At 46.7% G+C, this 16,564-nt stretch overlaps 1 protein-coding gene across 1 annotated transcript in view; it reads right to left on the minus strand.

Annotated features, from left to right (window-relative positions):
- Nucleotides 1–2,501: 2,501 nt before the first annotated feature.
- HYDIN (HYDIN, axonemal central pair apparatus protein) overlaps nucleotides 2,502–16,564 on the minus strand; it is a 438,260-nt gene continuing 424,197 nt past the window's right edge. The window contains 11 exon segments of the mRNA XM_025199799.1: nucleotides 2,502–3,930; nucleotides 4,673–4,897; nucleotides 8,164–8,394; nucleotides 8,749–8,899; nucleotides 9,385–9,548; nucleotides 10,551–10,763; nucleotides 11,822–12,041; nucleotides 12,536–12,816; nucleotides 14,780–14,938; nucleotides 15,110–15,308; nucleotides 16,508–16,564. The exon segment at nucleotides 16,508–16,564 is cut by the window's right edge and continues 14 nt beyond it. Coding sequence (XP_025055584.1) covers nucleotides 3,442–3,930; nucleotides 4,673–4,897; nucleotides 8,164–8,394; nucleotides 8,749–8,899; nucleotides 9,385–9,548; nucleotides 10,551–10,763; nucleotides 11,822–12,041; nucleotides 12,536–12,816; nucleotides 14,780–14,938; nucleotides 15,110–15,308; nucleotides 16,508–16,564 — 2,389 coding nt within the window. The 3' untranslated portion in view covers nucleotides 2,502–3,441.

The raw sequence follows: 16,564 nt of genomic DNA on the forward strand, positions 1-16,564 counted from the left end.
AAAGAGCCTGATTATGGCTGTGTGAGGAGGGCACTCGCCTAGGAAGTAGTATGCCCAGTTCCCACAGCTGTTTCTGCTTTGAGCAGTCATTGGATAAAATGCAGAAGCAGGGGCAGTATCCTCCTCACCAGGGGCACGTTGGGGGTGTCTGTGGCAAAGCAGCAAGTTAAATACAGGCGTCCAAAATCTCAACCTGGCATCCTGACAACTGTTGCCTCTGCCTTACCTCCAAACTGCCCTTTAACATGTACATCTCAGGAATCAACCTTGTCCTCACTAATTCCCCACAACCTCTTTACCTTGACTTACTCTTCTTTACTTTGCTTCACTTAGCCTGCAAACTCTTGAGGAAAATGAATGTGCCTTTCTTTGTAAAATGCCTTCCAAATTATAGCTCTATACAGTGATAGCAACAATTAAATAAAAACTAATAGGGCTGATCCAGAGCCCTTTGGAGTAGTCTCCCAAAGATTTAGTGTTGTAATGGAGTTAGATCTTTGCCCTTAAATGCATGAATATATTTTTCTTCCATGCATATAATAAAGTTTGCTGGTATAATAAAGCTTGTTAGTTTGTGATGAAGCACTATCCAGAGCACTGTGCTATGAAGTTTTACTGTTTTTCAGGGTATAGAGGGCTTTTATTCTGGACACAAAAAGAGGGCAGTGTTGGGTACCCAGTGATGTGTGCCAGGAACTTCCAGATGATGCTAATCCCCAAATGCAAAGTCATGAGGGTCACATGGCAGGCAGGTCTCTCTCAAAACAGCAAGAGGGCAAGACACCTGCTTTCTCTTTGCTCTCTCTCTCTCTCTGAACACTACTCATTATAACTTCACCCCTATTTTCTGCTCCTCTTCTTTCATCTTTAGACATCTCTTCCTTTTTGGGCAAGGTTTGCAATCTCGCTTTTCATTCAGCTTTTCACCCTTCTCTCATTCCGTTAGACCTATGCACTTGTGAGAGGTTGACTCCTACCCTTGCTTTCAGTTGGGCTGCTAAGCAGAGGTGCCAATTTTATTTTTGCCAGGTGGGAGAGGGGGCCTAAGATGATGGACATGTGGAACATTTTATGCATTTCAGGTGATAGCCCTCTTCCCAATGGGGAGCAGGGCACTCAGGCCCCTAAGTACTCTGCTGCTAAGCCACCTACTCTGCAGTGAAGACACAGGGTAACACTTGAATGTCAATAACACTTCAGTGTCTTCCCACAATCCCTTCCACATGTCCAGAGAAAAAGACAAATTCTTTTACAAATCACTGAGAGAATCAGAGCAAGTCAGCTTACTGCAACACAGGAACCATGGACTGTGCCTCCATATCTGTTAGCAACACATACGGGTAATCAGAGCACTGAGACACAATTGCTTTTTGTGTCTGTTCACACCTGGCTAGGCTAACCTGGGTGATTGGATCTGGACGCAGATCACCTGCCCTAACTGCAGTGAAGACTTTCTCACATGTGCTACAGCTGGGTAACATTGCCCCACAAACAGGCAAACACTGAAAAAACAACTTCTGAAGCACCAAAGTACTGAAAAAGCATGCATTGAACAGCCAACGCAAGCACCGAGGAGTTGGGAGAGAGAGCACAAAGCACTAGTATGACACACTAAAGAGCCAGCTCAAGCATCTTAAAAATGGCAAAGTGCCAAAGACCATCATGACCTGGGCCTGTGCAGAAGGCAAGAGCACAGGTGAAGATACCTCACAATGAGAGCCTACAGTCTCAGGGCAAGGGCTGGACAGATGGATGTGAAGATGTACCTTTCCCAGAAGTTTCCTTCCCCAGCATCAGGAACAAACTGACTGGTGGTTCCCAATGGTGGCATGAACTGCTTTCATGGGGACTGGTTTGCAAGCCATTACTTTACTGTTTCCTTAAGAACCAAAAAATCTTCAAGCATTACACCTATCTCAGGTGATGAAGCAGAGACCAAAGTGTAAGAGTCCTAGTGGGTGGCAGTCTCTTGAGGGCTCTTATTCCCATTTCACAAGTGGGGAAACTGAGGCATGGAACTGAATGAATTTTGCCATTGGCTTCATTAGGAACAGAATGAGGCTCTATGGACCATATTTTTAAAAGGTTTTTATATGCAGATAGGTCTCTAGTGGAATTCTCAAGTGCCTTGGTCCTAAGGGACTTGCAGTGGATCCAAACTGTGAGTGGAACCCAAGAGTCCCCTGCGCCTAGCTTTGTCCTTAGACTGTTAAATGACATCTCTTTCTCCTTTCATGTTATGCAGAAATCCCTGAGCTTCTCTGGGTTCTTTCTCATTGCATTTCTCCCTGGTCTTAACGCACAAATCATTTGTTTGCCAGGTCCTTACCCAATGGAGTTCCTGTCTCACTAACCTGATCTAGAAACAAACCCACCAATACTTGGTGCTTGCTGAACTAGCTTTATTCCAAAATACATTCTCATACAGCAAATAAGCAAACTTGGTAAAAAAAAATGTGCATTACCACAGTAAGCCCAGTTACTTATGGGTTCAGCTGGGAAGTGTCAGAGGATCTGGCCAATGTCTGGAAAATAAGGGGAATACATCTGTGAACTCTCTCCTCTACCACCTTACGAAAAGCTGAGGTGCTCTTGGGTTGAGCTCATCTTGAAATCTGCCATGCCCACCTACCATGACGTCTCTGATTTTATTAGCTCATTCCCGGCTGGTGTTCAAGGAACTTTGAAAATAAATACAAAGGACATGAGTCTTCCTTCAGGTGCAAGTGTTTTTACTTAGCAGATAATAATAAGGCAACTACCTTTGCACTTCTGAATAGAGGGAAGATTGAGCAGTGAATCTTCACCTGTGTAGCTGTAACAGTCACATGGTTGGGACCTTCCCTAGGCTTTTTGTGGACCTTGTATATTGTGAGTGTCATACAACGCAGTAAATAGATTAGCAATTGTATTATGGCAAGGATAAGGAATACAAGGAATACAACTGTTGAGTTGTTTCAGTAATAAAGGAACTTTTTAATTTGCTCTGCTGGGAGGTAAAAACTATATATGCAATAAACAAGACAACCTATATTGTGTAGAAGAGGGTGCATTTTATGTCCCGTCCTGCAGTCCTTCCACAGGCAGACATCCATGCATCAATTTTGCTGTGATTTTTGCTTAGGTGAGGACTGCAAAACTGATTCCAGAGATATATAAATACTTTTTGTCCTGAAGAAAAGAGTGGCGAATTTATTTGAGAGCTGGTTTTTACTACCAAGGCACTTCAGAGTTGTAAAAAGACTTCTGTTCTACACAAAGAGGCTGTTGAATAGGAAGGCTGAGATCTTGAGAGATAAGTGAGGGCACTAAGGGCTGTGAATCATGTGGTGGATTGAGGTCAGTTGTGGGGGAAGGGAGGGGAAGGAATGCCTGGTTGCTAAAGAATACTAAGAATACTTAGGAATTAGGATGGTGCTTCTCTGTCCACGTGCCACTGGATCACTTCTCAGGCATTATGCCCTTCAAGTAATAAACCCAGGAGATGGCTGCTCCGACATGTGCAGCCCGGGCGCAGGAGATGACCAGCCTGCTGGTGACTGGTACTTTGCTGCCAGTGGGGTTTCCTTCAAAAGAAACAGTGATGGAGATGTTTTTCTTGGAGCGGATGTTTTCAGAGGCTTTGATGGTAAAAGCTGGGCTCTCCACATGGTAGATGAAGGTTGTGTGCTGCAAGAACACATTCTTGAAAGGGATTGAAATGCTGGAACCAGCCTTGATCTGAAAGGGGCCCTGAGGTTTGGGGGGTACCGAAGTGCCAAAGAGCGGGAAGGTGTATTCTCCTCCAATGGGGGAGGAAAGGTGGAGGGTTGCTCTGGATTCACCCAGCTGGCAGGGTTCATAGATTATTTCCACACTGACATCTGTGCCTCCTTGGGACCCTGGAGCTGCACTGATGACTTTGTCTACATGGAAGTCCGGGCAGTCAATCTGCAAGGGGAGGGAGGTCACCACATGGATTTACAGAAGGCATGTTAAACCCCAGAGCCCAAGGCACTTGGTCTGAGCCTGGCATCTCCCAGGGGCCAAAAACATCAACAGTTTTGGGACACTGGGATAATTTAGAATCAGGGGATTCTCCAATGTATAGATATACAAAATGGATGTTGGGGAGGGCATCTTTACTATTTCACTTTGTCAGTGAGATGCATGTCACAGTCCTGCTCTACTCGGGGCTTTCTGTGCTCACAGGACCTGCTCAAACCCATCCACTAGCTCCAATTCCCACCCTGGAACTCTAGGGGTGTTTGCTTCCTGGGATGACTTGGACACAGTGGCTTGGGGTGCCTCCCTTGTCTGTAGCAGTAAAGCCAACCATTCCTAGGATAAGCAGTCTAGAAAACAGAGGCACTGTCATACTGCAGCAATAGCCATGATGAAGTCCATTTGAGTGAGGCTGCTATGGAAGTGGTCCTTAGCTCAGACCCAGCTTTGCTGTGAAGTCAGTATGAAGGCTGCCTATACTCTCCCTAGCCTCACCAACCTGCACTAGCCAAGCCAGGCAGGGGTCCAGCTGAAAAGGCTGAATGGGGCAGTCAGTTAAGAAGGGCTGATGGGGTTTGCAGACTCAGCTGTCTGCTGATGGTGCTCTAGAAGTCTCTGTGGCTTCCTTACTCTTCAGAAGCACCAAAGGAGTTGGAGGAGAAGGGGGAAGGGAGGAAGCTCTGCTCACCCTGGTGGTGTACTCCACTCTCTGGCGGGTATAGTTAATGAACTTGGTGGTGATGATCTGGCTGCTGCCCAGCATGGTGCGGAAATAGAGTGGTTTCTCTGGCCTGCTGGTGATGGCTTTCAGGTTCAGGTCATACTGGAAGGAGCCCAAATCACTGCTCTGTAGTGTCAGGCGTCCACTGACTTCCCCAATTTTAAGGGGCTGGAATTCAAAAACAAGCACCCCCTGGGAAAAAAGAGAGAACAACCTGCTGCATTAGAGGGGGAAGGGGAACTTTAGAAGCTAATACAGGAGGGAAACTAACACCTGATGTCCTGAGACACTGGATATTGTTAAAAGATGCTGTAAGAACACCCAGTCACACTCAAGAGCCAGTTTCTTTCCTACCCTACCAAAGCTGACTCATTCAGTGCATTTACAGTCTATAATAATGTCAAAGTCAAGCAAGTATGATCACAAGGGGGGAGTGTGACTTCATTCATCAATGACCATTATTTATCTTCCGGGAAATGATCAGGCTTTTATCCTTTTGCCACAAAAAAGGATCTTATCTTGTAGCAACAGCCCCGCTCCCCTCCCTTCTCTTGTCAGGAAGCACCTTTCTTTTCCCCTTTCAGATTATATTTTAAATTATATTCATATATTGTGTTCATTTCTGCATTCTATTTTATTATGCATTTCTGTATTTTATTGTTCATGTATTCCCTCTACATTTTTGGTATGGCATCCTGTGTCTTACATTTTATTTATGCTTTACATTTTATTTCATACTCTTTAAGTTAGCTAAGCCTTGTAATATTGAAACTGTAGCTGTAAAAACTCATTGAATTGTATCACCTTTACAATGTACTGGGTGGTCCCCTGAGTGAATGCGAGTATGTATGAGTCAGTAGGTAATTGAATGAGAAGCAGGGAATACAAAGCAAGAGCCTTTGGCTGTTAATTGACAGCCTAGCCAGAGGAATTTACTGTTACAAAACTCTATTCTACAAGCCATTTTAAGCTAATCAAGCCATAGAACTGATTCCTGGAAGCTGCAATGACACAGCCATTGAGTCAATCAAGTCAAGGGTGGACTCCCACCATTGGGCAGAACTCCCAGTGACTGTGACTGACAGCTGTCATGCACTTGAATGAGAAGCAGGGAATACAAAGCAAGAGCCTTTGGCTGTTAATTGACAGCCTAGCCAGAGGAATTTACTGTTACAAAACTCTATTCTACAAGCCATTTTAAGCTAATCAAGCCATAGAACTGATTCCTGGAAGCTGCAATGACACAGCCATTGAGTCAATCAAGTCAAGGGTGGACTCCCACCATTGGGCAGAACTCCCAGTGACTGTGACTGACAGCTGTCATGCACTACTCAAGACTCATGTGCGACAGGGACCTCCAGATTGGGCAGCCAAGATGATGCTGGGGGATCACAGAAGTCTGACAGAGAGGGCTAAAAGACAGTGGAGCAGGACCCTCAGTGGCACCCTCTTTCTTCAACCAGCACCAGAACCTACTGACCAGAAGGACAACCCAGCAGCCCTCTTCTAGAGAAGACATCGCCTTGAAGGAAGCTTTGACTGGCCATCGATAGCAGATTCCAGTGCCTCGGATAGGTAGATATACTAACACCAGTGCTCTCACAATCACTACAGCAGCTACTATATAGGTTTGAATAAATGAGTGCATGTGTGCATGTGTGCGTGCGTGCGTGTGTGTAGGAGACCAATATCCCTTTTGGTGCCAATCCTGTGCAGGGTATAATAGTCGCACACCCCCATACAATAAACTTGGTATTGGAGATCCCGCAAGTTAGTCTTAATAGCCAATAATCTCTCTGCTCCTGTGTTATCTCCCTCCTCCTCCCACCCTATACCTGATTTATTAATTCAGAGTGTCAATGTTTGGGACAGGGGTCATTTCTCATATGTACTGAGCAGACTGGAAGGAGTGGGGGTCAAGCCTTATAGCTGTGGTTCCCAGCTTTTGTTGACCCATGGGTAACACCATGCAGTAAACTGGTGGGAGCCAACCTTTAAGACAGGAGTGCCACAAATTAGCCCCACTACTTCCTGAGTGCTACTTCAGTCTCTCTTCTTTGCCTGATCTGCTTCTCTGCTCTCTGCCCTGTGTCCTACTTTGCTTTCTGCTCCCTGCCCTATCTGCCATCCTAATCTCCTATGCGCCACACACAGAGACTGCCATGCCACTTGTGGCACCCATGCCAGAGGTTGGCCACCTCTGAAGTGATGCAATGCGGGCAACAAAAGATTCTGCTCTTCTTAACTCATTTCCTATGGCTGTGAGTCATGTTAGAGAGTCTTCTATAAGCAACATGTTGCCATGAGCTATGTGTTGGGGACCTCTGCCCAACTGTAATGTATAATGTTAACATATTCAGATCTGAAGGTAGTGAGGTATCCTGAGGAAGTGTTTAGACAGCTGTGGCAACCTCTGGCAAAGCTGAAACAAGAAGTGTGGTGGTGTCGGTCCACACCACATGTCCCTTAACTGACCATTAACTGTGTCCAGCAGCAGTTCCAGGATGCTGCAAAGGGGAGTGCGGTAGTGGCAGCAAGTTCAGAGTATGCGTGTCTGCTGGCTGACAGCAGAGATGCCAATGGTGAAGTGGGTGTGACTTCACTATTGCACCCCCCTGGATCAGCCCCGATTGCATGCAATTTGCTTCTGGGAGAATCTTTTTTGGGGGAAAATTAGAAGGAACAAAAGCAAACCAAAACATGTGCCCTTTCTATTCCAGGGTTCAAGGCCATTAGGGCTGGTCATAGCAGAGCATCGCTTCAGCTCTTGAGCATGCCCAGCACAAGGGTGAGGAAGAGTTGGGGCAAGCGCGGTTGTGACTTATATGTGGGCAGCTTGTCAAGAAATGGAGATGGTGCCATGAGCTAACCAAACTGTCATAGAGCAGTGGGCAAAACATGGCTTGCATTTGCTCTTGAAGGCGCAACTGAACCCTTGCAGCAGCCAAGCCAGTGATTGGTATCTATATATCTGCACCACTGGGGAAGAATGACATGATGGTGGATGGTGCAGTAACTAGTTTTACAAATCACCACTGCAGTCACAACAGTGCTGCGATGACATGTAGGTTACTGGTAGTGATTTTGCATGTGGTAGGCACATTAGAAGGCCCCATGGTTGCTAGCTAGGTAGGTATCCACAGGGGGAGTATATTCTTTGGATGGGCAGTCTCTATTTCACAGTACCCTCACCCGTCTGATTTGCTTTTCCTCCCCATCTTCTCATTCAGATCTGATCCTGTGGCTAACAAGTCTCTTTTAGGACCTGAGTCTTAGTAGGTGGATCTATTATCATGAGAAACCAGCCCCAAAGAGTGCAGGCAGAACAGGCTAAAATCTGGGCCAGGGCACTTGAATACTAGAACTGCTACTGTCTGTGAAGTTCGTAGCAATTGTTCCCAGAAATGATCATAGGGTCAGCAGTACAAGGAAGTTTCTTATCCAAGGCCAGTTCATACCTCAGACTGGGCAGGAATGATGAATTGTGGGGGGAGGTTGATATCGGGCACCTTGCAGTCCGTAGTAAATGTCACAGGAATGAGAAGGGGGTTTTCAACCTTGATAGAAGAGGATATGCTCTGCCGGACTGGGGTCATCATCTCAATGGTGCTAATTGGACCAGAAGGAATGGCCTTGAAGGTGACAAAGTAGAACAAGTATTCCTGTGTCACCTCGTTGCGAAAGGTTACCTGGAATTAGAGAGAAAGAACCATAAGACCCAAGGGAGCGAGAAGTGCCTTCTACACTGAGGTCTGGTTCAGATCACAAGGCAAAGCACTCCTCAAGACTCTCAAGCTTCCCATCTGCCATGCATATGCTCAACAAAGATGATGTGACCTAGTTTTCAGAGGTGTTAAGCAGTGCTGTTGCCAATTATGTTAAATGGGAGTTGTTATGGAGGTACCTATGGGGTAGATGCTTTATTTTAGGCATCCAAATTTCAATATTCTAGTTTAGAAACATGCAAGGCATAAAAGTACACACACATGTATCCAGCAAGCAACTGTCCCACTCTGAGGCCCAGGTGCCTGGTGTCTGTCTACCTTTGCACTGTATAGCCCTTCCTTGTAGGAGAAGAATGTGAGCTTGTGGTCCTTCTTGGAGGAAGCTGGCACATCAAGGTAGTCAAGCCCCTTCAGCGCAGTGGTATTGTCTAGCTTTTCTGGCTTTATCATGTCTACTATCACATGGAATCTGGACAAGACAAACATGGGAATGGTTGAAGGTCATTGCAAGTAGCCTGAATCGCAATCAGTAAGCCAGCTGGGCCAGGCATACATCTGCATAGGCTGCTTGGCTGTTAGAGCCCCTCTGGGAGCCAACAGCTGGCCCAGCATTTGCTCTGTGTTTCCAAACAATGTGACCCCCTCTGAAAAAGGAACTGAATCCCCCCCATCAGTCCATTTCACTGAGCTATCAGAAATACAACCTGGTGCTCTGCTGTGCTGACTTACTGGTAGCTATACTGGGGTCGGGTTCTGTAGAGTCCATTCTGGTTTAAAAGCTGAGTGGATCCCCTAAACCCAAAAGCGGGTATGAGCAAGGGCCATGGAAGCTGGCTATGATCTGTTGAGAACCCTTCCAGACAGGTCCATCTGCTCAGCCCTTTCCATGGAGTACTGGCTGAGGCTGCCTTTGTGATGAACAATAAGCAGGAATTTGTAACAATTCTCTGTTACCTTTGTGGTTTGTTTAGCCAGTTGGACACAGGGATCAGTTCAGTGTAGGAAGTTTTACATGGCACCTCTCGAATGATGGACCCTGAAGACTTGGGGGGCTCTGCAGTGCCCTGCAGGAGGTACACCAAGCCTGTCCCATCTGGGATGGGGAAGAAGATGGAGCCCTGGAGACAACAGTAAAGGTTAACAGAGCCTCCCAGACTCCTTGTTTGGATCAGCAGGATGTATACACACAGGTGGCCAGATGTGTGTACATGAGGAAAACTGCTTTGCACTTTCCTGTCAACAAACCCAGTCTGAAAGCCATTTTGACCGGCTCAGGAAGAATCATCCAAGCACAAGGGTGCCCTGCTCACCTGTGCTACTGTTTTGCCATTGGCATGGGGACTGACTTTGCCCAATGTAAATATGAGCTACACGTGTGCCAAGATCTCTTCTTAACCTGACTCTAGGCACATCACCTGCATACCAGGCCTGCCCACAAAAATGTCCATGGGAGATGGCTTAGAAGGGGTCTTACTAGTCACTACTGGTAACAAAGCTCTGAATGGGGGTAGAAGGGGTGATTTATTTCTCTCGTGGCTCTCGGTAACTATGCCATAATGCTCCAGCTCTCACCAAGGTAAGAACCCAACTACTCTCTAATGTAGGTCTTGTTTCAGATTGTGACTCTTGTTTCTAGGCTACACATTGGGCCTTCCCTCTTCACTTTACTACCTCTGGTCACCTCTGCTATTAGTTTGGAGACCAGAACTCTTAGGCTAGCATGGAAAGATCTCTCATTATAGATGGTGTGAGCTCCATGTGAGTGAAAAAAACTGGAGAGGCTGTTTTGTGCAACTGTTTTGGCTTTCCATTCCTACCCTGCAGTAAGTGAAAACTTAGCCGTTTTATTCAGGAATAAGCTGTTCCAGTTTAACTTCCACTCATTTCAAGGTAGGAGCAGACACATAAAACAGTCACACTGGAATTCAGATGCAGCATGGTTAATTCCACCCTTTTTAAAAACCATATAAACTGTTTCCTCTGTCCATGTGCCAAGATCAAGCACCATTTCAGACTTTTAGTTGTTTGTCTGATATGCCTATTAGTCTGCTGAAACAGCCTGCCTACAATGCCTTTATTATCTGGCCTCTATCCAGTCGCTACAAAGTATGCTCACTTACCTGATGCTTCTTGTTCTCTACATTCATGCTGAGGGGTCTGTAAGTGATCTCGTAGGGCTTGTTGTGTTGATGAGCCTCTACCCTGATGAATTCTGGCCCTTTCCATTGTTCCCCCTCAATGATGGGCTGCAAGCTCCATGACTGGTTACTCCGGTTGGACAGCATGATGGTCTGGGTGTGTTTTCCTCGCACTTGGCATGTGAAATTCAGGATCTGCAGTGAAGGAGCATAGACATCTCTCATTGCCATTGGGGATTTCTTTCCATTCTCCCATAGCATACTGATGTGTCTGAGTGTGCATGTGTAAATGCAAGTATATCCTTGCCCATTAGCAAAGATGTAGAAGAAAGAAGGGTGGAGGTGCTGTGTCCCAAGAAAGAGGCTGAGACCAGCAGCCTTGTTCAGTTATCAGATCTAGGTGGAAAGGAGTTTAGGTGAGGACTGCAAAGGACTGAGATAGCTCAGCTGGAAGGAGGCAGGCCCCTGTGACTAGCTCTGGAGAAGACTAAAGGCTTATGGTCCCTTGCTGTCTTTGTTTTCAAGGAAAGGCCCTGTTTTGTGTTAATCTGGAAGCTTCTGTTGAAAGAAATAAACTGTGCCCTAAGGGAAGGGCTGGGAAGAGACTTTGGCCCAGTTTTTGCCTTTCCTGGGCTGGGCAAACAGGCCAGCAGCCTGACAGAACAAGGAGAGGGACAGATGCATCAACACAGGAAAATAATCTCTTCCTCCTTTTGGACCTCACTCCTCAACTGTTATTCACACATGCAGCACTATGGGACTCAATATGAGGGAGAAGCTGCACAGCAGAAGCCTAGATGTCAAGCACAGCCTCTTTGTGGACAGGCTCTTTGATGTGGTCTGAGCTGTGCTTTGGGAATGCAGTAGGATTAGAGCATCTGATGCTCAAGAAAAGGCCCTTAGGGCTGGAATCTAAGTGTGAGCCTCTGGCTGCTTTTGCTCAGCCAAGCCCCTCCAACCAGCAGGCTAGTATCCAGACTCCCCTGGACCTGCTGCGGAGCCGGTGTCAGGGTTTTCATTGTTACAGGAGCCTTGAGCGTAGTAAGGTCCTCACTTGTTCCTGGTGCTAGAATTAAAGCTCTGTTCACCCATGACAGCTTCGTCCTTCCAGCACGTAGGATGTGCTATTGCCACTCCCATTTAGCTGCTGATGTAACATTGTGTGTGTGTATGCATGGCTTCATGGCTGGCAGGGGAGCTGACCCAGGAGTCTGGAATGGCCCCATAGAATCTCTGTAACCTGCCCTCCTTACCTCTTTTGTCATTGGGATGTTCACACAACATCCACTCAAAGACAGCTTGAGTGCTTTGCTGCCCTGGATGTAGCACTGCAGGTTGTCGTAGTAGATCTCCTGGCTCAGCTCACAGGGGTGAAAAGTCACCTCAAGGGGGACATCCATGCCTGGGGAGATATAGCCCTCCACGGGGCTGATGGAGAAATCTGGCTCAAAGCTCTTGGTGTCCCACTTAAACCTTTCAAAAATACACAAAGAAGGAAAGGAAGGATGTAAAACAGGGTTCCTGGTGCCTAGCTGGGAAGGAGAAGAACAAAGTGTAGAGTCCCCCACACATCTTAGGGCTTTCTCTGTCACTACCTATCAAGTGACAGATCCCTGGACACAGTTTGCAGGAGCCTGAGTGTGGCTCTGAACATTACCATGCTCTTTGCTAAATGCCAGAGGGCTGGACTCTGTCACCTTTATTCAAAGGAAGAGTTCCATGTTGTGTACCACTTTTTGTGATGTACACAGTGGCCTGGTGGGATGATTCAACTTGTGTAACTCAGTCACACAATGGACTGCAAACCTGGGCCTCAGGGAAGCTTTGCCCTACCATGCTGTGGCAGTCTACGTGATAAATATTCTCTGGGGATGGATGCTGCTTAAAGGTTTCCTGGTTCGCAGTTGCAGCAGAAGCTCTCAGTAACATAGGACCTTATATTGTAAAAAGTGAAGATGCTACATTACTTGACTCCCATGTCTCCCGTGTTCTGCATGATGATGCGCCGTGAAGCTTTGCTCTGCTGCACCACTGCTCCAAAAGGGATGTGCTCCTGGTCCAGACTCACTTCAATGCCCTGGCAGCAGCCCCGGACCATGAACAGGGAGCGCGCCAGCCCACTGCACTCGAGCATCACCTCCTCCGTAAACTGTGGAATGCGGCACTTTGGGGAGAAGATCACCTCTACAGTGCAGGTATCTCCTTTGGGCTTCAGAGTTATTTCACTGGAAGGAGACAAGCTGAGAACCTGCCCAAAAAGAGGGCCGAAGGCACATCATCTTGCAACTTGGGACCATGATGCCCTTAGGTCTACACATAAAAACAGCAGAGTTTTCCCACAGCTGCTTAGCTTTATCCCTGGACCACTCCCCTTGGCCACTCCTTACTGATCCTTAGAACTCTAAGCACAGTCCCAGCTGCTCCCTGTTGCACATCCCTATAGTACCTGGCAGGGGAAATACCATGACTACTAAGGTGGATTTTCTAGTCACTGGGGATAACTGCTTTTCTGGCATGGGGTAGTAGCCATCGAGGTAATGTATAGTTAACCTCCCGCTTTCTCTCCCAGTGGAAAGATCTTAGCTTTACACCCACTTCATGGAAATGGGAGACTCCTCCCTAGCTTGCTCCTGCAGCCATACGGCTGAGGGCAAGCGAAACTTGGGGGCATCTAAACCCCAAGCCTCTGGGTTGCCCGCCAAATGATTTGAAAGCATCTGAAGCCCCTGGTGGGAGTGGAGGATGTTTGCCAGTAGTAGGACCACTTATGGTTCTTGAATGACTCACAGATTTGGAATTGATTTGGCTTGGAACATGAACAATTTTACATAAAAATAACCAAAGGAAACCTCTGCTGAGTTACTGTCATACCTAATCTGAGAAGGGTCCTATCTGACAGCTGGGAAAGAGGGAAAATATTTGTACTTCTATAGCATCTCCCCTCCAAGGATCTCAAAAAGCATTTTATGGACAGGACTTAAGCAGCTTAGACCCCCTGTAAGGTACCCAAGCATAAGCCACATTATATGGAAGAGAATATCAAAGAAGAAAGCAGAATTAAACTGCCTGAAGTAATCCATTGTGAGTGGTCTCTCATCCAGAGTCACAAAATAGGTCAGTGGCAGAACTCAGAAATTCTGATCCACAGGCTTCACTCAATCCGTTGAACAAAATGTCATCCTCTATTCAGTGGCATTACAGGGTTCACTTTACATGTCCTCATTACCCAACTCCATACACAAGGCCAGCCCACACAGATCTAGGTCTGTACTGCCTCAAAGTTCAATGGTGGGAGTTTGTACACAGAGCCTTTTCCACAGGCCCATCTTTACCTGAAAGCTTTGTTTTAGAGTGTTCAGTTTTAGAGATCACATTATTAGTGTTTCTTCAATATTCATGTGGAAAAAAAATGCCCCAGTATTTGAGTCCCACCACTTTTCTCATTCTGGAGTTGCAGCCAGAGCTTTCAAGAGCATCATCATCATGTTTAGCATTCATTTTCTTATTCAGCCTTAGAATACGTGTTTTACAAGAAAATGGCACCTGGAAACAGGATATTCTGAGGCTGGAAGTAACTCTGGCAGAGGAGTAGAGGGGAGCAGCTGGAGTTGCAAAGGAAGGATTCTAACAGTTGCTTGGGGGAGGAAATAGGCAAGGAAGGGATACATTTGCAGGCAGGAAATCGGTTGGGTAGGTGCAGATCCTGATGTTCTTGGAAGAGAAAGAGGACCAGGATACACTAATATACCTAAAGGTATGGACAGATGAACAGATTATACTGAGTTAAAATGGGGGAGAAAATTTACCACGTGTTAGCTATTCTAAAGTAACTGTTTCATGAGTCTGCTCCTATCCTGGAGTAAGTGAAAATAAACCGGGACAGCTTATCATGGAATGAAACACTGACACATGGCGAATCACACTGTTGGCCTGGGCAGACTAACTTTATTGGCTGTCAGGTAGATGAGTCTCTGTGGCTACATTACTGTGAACTAGTTCATTCTGAGTGAGATGAAAGAGAGTGCAAGAGCAGCATGGAGCCTTATTTCTCCTCAGAGGGGATGGCTAGTTACTAATATGTCTCATAATCACTGACTTCCACATCAATGAAGGTGAAAACCCAAGCTTGGAGCCTGTATGTTCTTTCAATTCCAGCCCAAAGGGATCAAACAACAGTATGATATGCACTCTAGTTTAAGCACACAGCTTACCTTAGATTCCTGCAGCTCAAGCATAGTGAACATGAAAGTTAAGTTAAAAGTAAGAGGAACAACACTGTTGTTTGCTATTCTGACAGTCTTCTTCATAGTCTGCCCCACAGTGAGGGCTCCAAATTTCACCACTTTGCTTTGTGGTTCCACAACGTCAATCTGCAGACAGGATGAGGACAGAGCATGGGCAAGGATCATTAATGAGTGAAGGAAAAGGGGGAAGGGGAAGGAGAAAGGTAAAAGTTTGTTAATTGGGGAAAGAGAAAGGGAGAGGCAAGACCAAGTGTGCTCTGTGATGCCTAGGGTTTTAGGGCTGGCGTTTCACCTCACCTTCATCTCCGAGCCCTTCCCAAGGACCTCAACTGTCTGTTGAGAGAGACCATTGATTTCAAAGGGGATGATTTCATGGTAGGAAACAGCCTCTCTGGGATAGAAAGTGATCGGAACCTCTATCTTCTCTCCAGGATTCAGCACACCAGCCTGGAAGCCCACCTCAAGGTGGGCTGTGTTGCTGAACAAGCAGTCTAAGCTGTGGAAGGTCAGAGGAAAGGAGAAGCATCCAGGCATTAAAAGTCTACACAATCATCTACTACACTCAGTGTATCTTAGAATTCTCCCTCTCCCCTTTCATTGAGACCATTATCCAGGGATATTGCTAGTGGTTCATGCAAATTAAGTAGCTGTGCATAATAGGACAGATCCAGCCTCATTTCAATGAGAGTTGGATCTGCTGACCCCATGGCTAGGGACAGAAATTACCCATAAACCAGTAAAAGTGATTGAAAACCAGTTCAAATTTATAACATAACAGACATTCAGTGCACATAAATTGCTTTCAAAATAGCCCAAACCAGTTTAAGATAAACCTGGATGGATGTAGTGTCAGACTTAACTGATTTAGGTTAAACCAGTTTATTGAACTTCTGTCCAAGATCCTCTCCAGATTCAAGTAAACTCAGTCTTCCAGCATCCCAGGATGCTTTGCAGCTCCCTTGCAATCCCTCTCCCCCTTGCAGAGTGGGTGGGCTAGCCTTGGCCTAAGCTGTCTGCGTCATTTGAGCAGGAAGGCATGCTCTAGGCTAGGGACAGACATTCAAAAAGCCAGAGCCTGAATGGATTAAATCTTTGCAGGTTAGTCTAACCTGCCTAGATTGAACCAGTTTGTAATAGTAAAGACATTCCCTCTGGACTAAGAAACTGCAGGCACATGTCTGCAGTTGCTCAAGCCAGGTGCCAGGGGGTGCTAGAGCATGCCTTCAGCTTTAGGGAAGCTGTGCTGGGGAGAGGGTGTGGCCAGCCTGGACTGAACTGGCCAGAGAGGAATTAAATTTCCTGCTCCTTGTCCCACTGGCAGGGACCTGAGCTGCGTCTGCCAGGTGCTCCCCCCTTGCTGCTGCAGCCATGGGCCACCATGACCCCTGAGGCAGAGGGCGCAGGGAGGAGGGTTATTCCCCCCTCTGCTCCCAGGGGACTGCAGCCGGGTCTGCTCACCCTGACCACCACTGCTGCGCTCACTCCCTGCATGGGGCAAGTGGTGGGATAAGCCCTCTTCTGTCTCCTCCGCCAGATGTGGGAGGGAGGGGGAATAACCCCTTGTCTGCAGAAAGTGGGGATAACAGCATTGCCCTACCACAAAGGCATGTTACATACATTAAAGATTGTGAGCCACTGAGGTCTGAGGGGGCCAGGTGAGTACATAACATAGGCAGCTTTCCACTGGTGTTCTACCTAATCTCTTTGTCCTCCTTGTTTGTGATGGTGAGGGTCTTTCTGGCCAGAGGCATT

Source organism: Alligator sinensis, unplaced genomic scaffold, assembly GCF_000455745.1.
Source record: "Alligator sinensis unplaced genomic scaffold, ASM45574v1 scaffold203_1, whole genome shotgun sequence".
Classification (NCBI taxonomy): domain Eukaryota; kingdom Metazoa; phylum Chordata; order Crocodylia; family Alligatoridae; genus Alligator; species Alligator sinensis.